The sequence below is a fragment of the Rhincodon typus genome, chromosome 17 (assembly GCF_021869965.1).
Source record: "Rhincodon typus isolate 14 chromosome 17, sRhiTyp1.1, whole genome shotgun sequence".
Taxonomy (NCBI): Eukaryota; Metazoa; Chordata; class Chondrichthyes; order Orectolobiformes; family Rhincodontidae; genus Rhincodon; species Rhincodon typus.
The window spans coordinates 23308633-23317455 of record NC_063348.1 but is presented as its reverse complement, the minus strand read 5'-3'; the positions used below and the strand labels follow the sequence as shown (position 1 = coordinate 23317455).

The following is an 8823-nucleotide window of genomic DNA, read 5'->3' as shown; positions in this document are numbered from 1 at the left end:
CTAGACCCTTCTTCATTTTCTGAAGAAGGGTCTAGGCCCGAAACGTCAGCCTTCTTGCTCCTCTGATGCTGCTTGGCCTGCTGTGTTCATCCAGCTCTACACCTTGTTATCTCTTGTAGGAAATCTTACACAGCTTAACACAGAATGATCATCCATCAGCTGCTTAATTTTGTTATTTTTCCTGCATTGAAACCAAGTTCATGATTTGGAGTTCCTATCTCTCTGCTGACTGAACGATTCTAAATGAAATAGAAACCCTCATTCCACTTCCTGCTTGATGTGAGACTGAAGTACTAAGTTGCTAGTGTTTTGCCTCCACATGTTTGACAGTCTCACTCCTGGAGCTACCGAATGATTGGAATGAGAGAAAGGGAACCATGTGTAAATGCACAGTCAGTTTGATTTCGAGATCACCATTTGAAGCACAGAGGAGGGAACTTTATTCTGTGATTTCTCAACCTGGCAATATTTGGTGTTCATATTGCTTTTTAACAGGACAATACATTCTCTTCCTTAACACTGACTTCCCTCGGCTTGATATTAAAAAAAAAAGTTGGCAAGTTTTTTTTAACATTAATAAGTGTCTACTGGTATCAGTGCTATAAACTCTACTGCAGTATTATTCTGTGAACTGTACTGGGATGAATTCGGTCATGTAGTGCAGGTTGCAAATAAGCTAAATTCCATATCAACAATATAAACCATACTTGTGAATAATAGGTCATGTAGGTTTTAATAAGTTGGTGATGATGGTACATGCTGCTTTTCATTCAGTGCTTGCAGTAGTGCTTAGTATTTGTAGCTGATGCATTAATTAAATTGTTATTTAGTGTAGTGAATAATTTGTTTTTAGAGAGGTGGATGGCATGCTCATTAGAACAACAAAGAAGTCATTTTATAATTTCTTCTATTAATGTTATAAAGCTTTCAAACTCTTATTCATTTAGAAGGGTGAAATCATGAAGCTGACCACAGCAGTTATTCAAATAAAAAAAAGAAAATTCTGCAGATAAATCAGACTTGAACATGGTTTGGACAAAGGGCCACGCCTGAGATAATAACCTTTTTTGCTTGCTGATTATCATTTTCTGTTTACAGTTAAAATTTCTGTTTACGTCCACAGTGGATTCCAGACCTACTTTTCAAGGAAGCAGGTAAACAGCAACTTGTTTGGAGTATAATTTAGCTCATTTACATCTCGGCAGATTTGTTGATCAAATAATGTTTCTGATTTTATGTAAAAGTTGTAATGGCCATGGAAAATTGCCATCATTAAATGAGTAATCATTAGTGTAGTCTTTCACTGTAAAAGACTACATGATTAGTGACTGCCAGAAGCATATTTGTTTTTACTTGTCGTTATTCATGAATGAAACCGAAGGCTGGTTCTAGAAGGTGTTTTGTGTTTAGTTGTGGCTTCTAGTTGTGTTGACTGAAAGCAAATTATTGAAGGAAAATTAATGGCATTATTGAGGTGTGTAGAGTTTTTATTTAAATCTTTTGTATTATGATAGCCCTGCATTATATTTCATGTAAGTTACAGTTTAATGAAGCAAGGAGATCATGTTAGGAAATGGAGTGATTTTAAACACTGTGGACAGATCCCTCAAACATTGATTTAGAATGACTCTCAAATTTACATTTCAGTGTATCATGTGGAATATGATCTGTTGAAAGTGATTTTTCAGATTGTTGGGTTGCGTTGGAATCCCTTCCCAGGTTGAAGCTTAGGGCAGTTGGATGGTTATGTTACAGTATAAGTTGTGTATTGCAGTGAAATTATGGTGCTTTTATTTGGATGTGTTATGTGAACATGACAAAAATATGTTATTGTAACTTAATATCCAGAACATGCATTGTTTTATTCTTAATAATTTTGGACTAAATTTTGTGCCAAATTTATGTAAACTTGTGTCGCAATATTTGTTTATGCCACTTGTTTAATTTGATTTGAGCAACTCTACATGTAGCATATTAATTCACTTTGGAGGAGAAATTTAGGTTTTATCATTTAAGCAGGTACTGTTCCTCAGGATTTCTATGACAGGAAAGTTTTTGTTTTCATTTCTGGCAATTTTATTTTTAATTCCTTCATGTGACATGGGCATTGCTGGTTTGGTCTACTTAGAGCCTGTTTCTAATGGCTGTTGATAAGGTGCTGGTGAACTGCTTCTTGAACTGTTAGAGCTGGAGGTGGGACGATAGGTTCAGATATATGGCGTAGGTTCACCCACATTGCTGTTAGGAAGAAATTCCCATGACTTTGACCAATTGACAGTGAAGGAATGGCAAAATAATTCCAAGTCAGGATGGTTTGTGTCTTTGAAGGATGTATTTTTAACCATGACAGTCAACACATAAATTAGACTTTGAAGTCTGAAAATCCCTCCAAAAATGGTGCTTGACTTGTACAGTGAACATAGGCAAAAAATTATTTCCGGAGGACAGGAAAATGGGGTTGATAAAGGTCAACTTATATAATGCAATTTGGGTATTAACTGTACTTGGTTGGTTCAGTTTTGAAGATATGTGTGATTTAAACAACATCCTTTGAAGATTTTAACCTCTTTTGCAGTCCCATTTAAGAAAAAAAATTCTGAAATTTTTGCAACTTTGTAAGAAACATCAAAGTTGTAATTTTAACCAAAGTATGTTTCATTCAATTCAGGCAAATCGTGACTTAAATGGAAAAGGATGTTTAAATTTTTTTTTAGTGTGGACTCATTTGAAAGTCTTTTCCAGAAATGTTTTATATTTTTAAAGGTAGGGACAAGCATGCTGTGAATTCCTAGCATTTGGATATACTTGAAGGGAAACAGTTGTAGGGGTGTGAGATGTATTGAATACCCTCACCAAAGAGCAGGCACAAGTGCGATAGACCGAATAGCGTTCACGTGTGCCACATCAATCTATGTTTCTATGAATGTCAAATTTTCTTTCGGGTTATGAGCATTTGCCGTTTGTTTTTTTTTTCCTAAGTATTTAGTTTCCATTATGGGAATCTTCAAGGTTCCGTTAACAAATGTAGTAGTTCGATTGTGTTGCATGACCGTAATTTGTGTCACATGACTCTCTCTCTCATGATGTACGTTCAATGCAAGAAGGGAGCAATGTTTTGGAGGAATACTTATCACAACATACGGTTGGAACTATTGTCACTAATTGTTGAAGTGAAATGTGAATTTGGATTAATCTGGATAATTAGATGGCAGTGTGAAGTTCAAATGGGTTTTGTGCAAAAAGTTTATGTCAACATTTGGTCTGTGTGACTGCTGATTTTGAACACATGATAATTATCAAGTTCCTATTGTCTAGAATGAACAGCAGTGACTTGTTTTAAATGGGGATTTTTAAAAAAAATTAAATGTAAATAATTAAGAAGCATTTCTCACTACTCAGTCAGACTAACCTGACAACATGTGAAAACATTATCTTCCTACTTATTTCACACTGAGCCTTGAAAGCTGATCAGATTATCGGAGTTTCCATTCTCTGACAGTATTAAACATACCATGGAGAACAGAAGTATGGTTTTTTTTAATTGAAAAACTTGGTTTGTCTTTCATTTTTTTTAATGTATAATGTTCCCTTTAATAATTCAAATGGGACACAAACATGATATGTCACTTCTCATGTTAGAATCTTTGGACAACTACTAGGTTCGCACGTGGCTGAGCTACTTGTAACTAATGTACATTGCTGTCACGTGAAGTTTAATTGTGCATCTTGTTGTGAACCTTACTGAGGGAGGGAAGGCAAATGTATTTCATGTAAAATGTATTATTGCATCCAGTGCTGTATAAAAATAATAATTCAACATGATATATATGGTTATAGATTGTGAAACGATTTGAAATGTACCTTTTTAATGTAACCATTATTATAAAATTAATTTTTATTTTGTACTGTCTATGTATCTGTCCAGTAAAATTTCACATAATTGCCTCAAGCATTTTACTCTGCATTGTGTGACTGGGGTGGGGTTACTCAAATCCTGCAAACATTGGGTCTGCAAAACAATCTTTTGTGTTTGCTTATTTTGAACAGATTAGCAGGTTTAAGTTTGAATATCAAGCATTAACAGTGAAGGAATCAGCCAGAGACTGTCCCAGCAATGTTATTCTTTCCATTAAAGGGAAGAAAAGTAAGTTACATGAGTCTTCTGGAATTTATGACACTTTCCTGGAGTTTCTGGTGGTATATTGTGTGTATTTTATGTGCCAGTTTTCTATGTGTCTCATAAATGACCTTCTGCAGAGCTATGGTTGTCTTTCAGTATCTGGGTCAGGTCATCTTTTATCATATGTGATCATACAAAATAAGTTGTGTCAGGATATCCACCTGTGGGTGGTCATTGTCCTTGAAATACTCTCCACAGTGTCCACAAGCACCTGATCATTACCAAACATAAACCAGTCTGGCCTCTTGGCTGTGCGTTTTCGGAACTTATTCAAAACAAAGACTCTCAGTCAGCATCACTGATATCCATATTGAATGATGCATGTGATCTGTCCCAGGCTTAAATGCAAATTTACCAAATTTTACTGCCAAATATCATAGCTTTCTTTAATTGTGGAAAACCATATGACGAACATGTCTTTTACTGGAATCATTGCAGATATCATGTCTCCAGTTCTACAGCTATGCAAGACCATGTGCCATTTTATGATTCTCAACCTTTAACTCTGACTTTTTATCCAGTAAGTGAGGTTGTTGAATTGCTCGCTGAGCTGGCTGGTTTGCTCGCCGAGCAAGTCATCAACCTCACCTCCAACCCGAGGTACAAATCTTTGCTAAAACCTTACCCAGTAAGTGTAATTTACCTTTTGAAGGCTAATTACCCAAAGCATGTGATTTCCATTCTATCGATGTTTATTAGGACTTTTCTCCCAATGAGCATCCAATTAAAATTCTAATGCTGAAATCCTTTAGCTCTAAAACATATGACACTTTGGGCTGAAATTTTCCTAAATTTGGCTGAATGTTAATTTTTGAGAAGTTTCATTGAGGGTTCTTCACCATGAGCTCCAGTGAGTTTTCATGCGTGATTTTACAAAGCTAGCCTCGTTAAGTATGTGCCACATCTCCATAGTGCTGCTCTGACGCTATCTTGTGCTCAGTGGCATTGGTTGTACTCAAAATCTGCCAGCGTCTTTTAGTTTCCTGCCCCACAGTTAAAGCCCAGCCATCTACCAGTTCATACACTGGAACCCAGGAATAACCCTTCACAGTTTCAGCATTTGAAAAATTTGCTCCAGAATTGGCCAATAGAGGCAGGTTGACACCCCAGCTTTGCTGACAGGGTCCTGGAGATCCTCGTGGACCTTTTACGTCTTGGCAAGCGAATAAGATTCATTGTGATGTGCTGTTCTCCTTTCCCATTACAGCCACTATGAACATATTCTTAACATGCTTAACATTGCCCCTATTTTGACCTTACTCCCCTTTGTCTTGTGCAGGCATGAGAGGTGTCCACACAGCCTCTGTCATGAAAAACCAGCCACCCAGACATCACACATCACCTCCACCTCTGAGGAAGAATGAACAGATTCCTTTAGAGGAATCACTAGCTGTCTCTTGCAATTTGTACTAGCTCAGCTACTGACACCTCAGTGGGTCCGTTAGCTAGATTGTGGGGGAGCACACTCCGGTGAGCACTTCATTAGCATGTTGCCACAGCTGGCTGAGGCATGGTATCAGCCTTTAATCACTTCATTCAATTGCAGAAGGCAGGTCTATTGGAGACACTTAGGAAAATGGATTGAAGGTTGGAGGAATCCACCAATGCCATCTATACCATGCTGGACTGGCATGCCTGCAAGTGGCTGTCGCCATCGGCCAGCTACCCGTCCAGATCACGTCCAGCAAAATGCTCATTGATAACTGGAGGTGTTTGCGGAACTGCACTCCATTGCTTTAGTCATTAGTGGCTGACATCATTGCTAGGTGTGACAGGTGCTCCTTTCTCACAAGGGGACAGGGTGGTATCTGTAGGCACCCAGTCAGAGTAGGAACTACATACAGGACCCTGAGCACTGTCTATTAAAACAGCAGGAAATGTGAGGGGAAAAAAACAATTTAAAAAAGAAACCACACTTGTTTCTGGAACTAAACCTGTTTGACCTTCGAGCAACTAACTTACAGTCAATGAGTGATTACTCAACACAGATCTACAGGAAGCGGGTGTCAATTGAGTCCTCTGCCTCATTTTTCTCCTCAGAAGACTGCTGCCACTCTCCCAGCTCTTCGGCATCCATCACATTCCCTGCTCCATTTATGCAGAGCACAGCATGCTCGGATTATGTGGCACGCTCGAAGAAAAGCAAAATACTGCTGATGATGGGAATCTGAAATAAAAACAGACAATTGCTGAAGAAACTCAGCAGGACTACCAACGTCTGTGGAATGAGAAATGTTTCTGTCTTCGCTAGACCTGCTGTGTTTCTCCAGCATTTTGTTTCCATGCAGCACATTGGAGTGTACTGATCCATGCATCGGAACTGCATCTTCAGGATGCCTACTATCTGCTCCGTGAGGATGCCCTGCACGTGGGAGAAGCCAGCTATGTTGGCAAAGCTCAGGCTACAGTATTGACCTTGTCACAGGGAAATGAGATGAAATGGTGTGATCTGACACAAATTACATTGGTAACAGCTTTGATACGTTTCTGGGTGAGGATTCAGAGATACCACACAGGACCCCAGTGGTTCCTTGGAAGCAGCTAGTTGTATAAAAGTTAGTGTTGCCATTACCTTGAAGGCTACTGGGAGCAAATGGCCATCCACCCCTTCAGGTCACAAGTCCTGCTCCAGCAGATGTCTTGTCCTGGGACATCCTCGTATGGCAGTGACAATGTTTGTTCATCTGGAAGAAATTACATCAAGGACAATAGGCTCTGGGCCTTCTGTACCACCAACTCATCCTGAGGATACCTGTCCTGTGATGAATTTTTGTGGACACTGTTCAACTGCTGGAAGTTGCTAGTGGCCCTAAGCTTCCTGCTGCATCTGTTCCTCCTCCATTTCTTTGAGCCTTCATGATGCAGTGACCACACTAAAGATAACCCTTTCTGCAGCTGCATCCAATGTGGGGAATATCAGAAACAAAATTGCTTCTTAATAATGTGAGCAGTCAGCAGTTGCAGCACACTCAAATGACAATCTGCAATGGTCCTCTATACAATGGGACATGGATACCTTTAATAAGGAGGTCATGGGATGCCTTTACATGGCCCTTTGACATGATAGACCTTATTCAGATGGAAGCAGTACAACCCAGGTCATGAAAATACAATAGGAGATTGTAAATGGCATAGCTTTACTGAAACCTTGATGCCACATCACTCAAGAAAGGAGCATTGCATATAATAACATATTGACTAATACTTACAGTTCAAGAGGGTCTCTATGAACTAATGCAGACAATGCAACCTTGGAAAGTGTGAGTTATGGTCTACAGGTGATACTTGAAAGGTAGCCTGTAATTACATCTGCTTGAGACATCAGTATGTTTGTGGTTTGTAGCCAGAATTTTTAGTTGACATGGTCACTGCATGAGGTTCACCTGCAGAATGCTGTGATACAGCTGTCTTCATCCTGTACCATGTAATTTATGTAATTTCCTCTTGAAGGCACCACATTGTTCACAAGGAAGAAGCCACTCCATCGGACACAATCAACTCACTCTGGGCCATCTTTCATTTCCATTGCACATTTGTCATTTGGTTGATGGTAGAAGGCAACAGAATGAGCTGTATGTTTGGTGTATTAGTGTAGGTGAACCCCCAAACTTTGTGTTTCCTTCTGTCTTGCTCTCTCTGTCACTCCCATCAGGTTTGAGATTCCCATGTTGCCAACCAACTATTTTATTTAGCTTCTCTCACCACTTTACCCTCTTGACCCCAAACCTAGAGCTTAGTTATGCCAAATATCTTTTGCACTGCATTCCCTGTTGAAACCAGGGTGATAGTAACCAACAATGACTTCCCCTCTGGCAGTATCAGGTGCTGTGCAATGGTCTTTTGTCTCCCACCCTTATATTTTCAGTTACCTGTTTCACAATTATTATTGCCTCTATTGCCCAGCATACTGCCTCCTATTCCCATAAGTGACTTCTCTAACTTTTTCAACAGAGCAGTGGCACCTAATAGCCCGCCTTGACTTTCTGTGATCAGATCCCAGGATTGAGTGTGGACCTTTCCCCTGACTCACCTGGAATTACTGACCAGACGATATCTGTACATCTCCCGGATTGACTTACTGCTATTCTGCAGATTGGTTTCATTGGACCTGCAGAACTGACCCATGGCTCACTCCCTGAATTGTAATAATATGAAAACCCTGACCTTGATCACTCCTGTCTAGGCCACTGGTCTGATATCAGCTGATGATATTTATTGACTATGGTGGGTACTCCTTGACTAATAGCATCCCCCTGCACTTGACTAATGACTACTCCTCTTAGACAAGGTCATTTGGAGGAAGCAGATAACATACTATTCACCAACAAGTCTGCTCCTTTCACTGACTATAGCTGGTAAACTTAAAATGCAAGGTGAGACAGAAGACATCTGTAATTTCTGAATGAGGCAGCAATGCGCAAAAAGAAAACAAAGCAAGGCAGAGATTCTGTAAGCATCCAAACAGGTACAAAATTGAGTGAACACTTAGAAAGCAAGCTAAGAGCCCTGAGGTGCATGAGATGAGTAGCTATGCTTGTGTGTAAAGTGATCCGAACACCTTTGCAATGTAAGGTGCCAGTGAGCTCCAAGGTGCAATATTGAAGTGGGGCAGTGTATTAGAAGTGAGATGGTGATGTGCCTTG

At 39.6% G+C, this 8823-nt stretch overlaps 1 protein-coding gene across 1 annotated transcript in view; it reads left to right on the top strand.

The window, feature by feature from the left end:
* LOC109935457 (probable inactive 1-aminocyclopropane-1-carboxylate synthase-like protein 2) overlaps positions 1–6725 on the top strand; it is a 50119-nt gene extending 43394 nt beyond the window's left edge. The window contains exons 11-14 of the mRNA XM_048607319.1: positions 1099–1154; positions 4048–4144; positions 4702–4808; positions 6513–6725. Coding sequence (XP_048463276.1) covers positions 1099–1154; positions 4048–4144; positions 4702–4808; positions 6513–6725 — 473 coding nt within the window. The remainder of the gene's footprint in view (positions 1–1098; positions 1155–4047; positions 4145–4701; positions 4809–6512) is intronic.
* The last annotated feature ends 2098 nt before the right edge of the window (positions 6726–8823 follow it).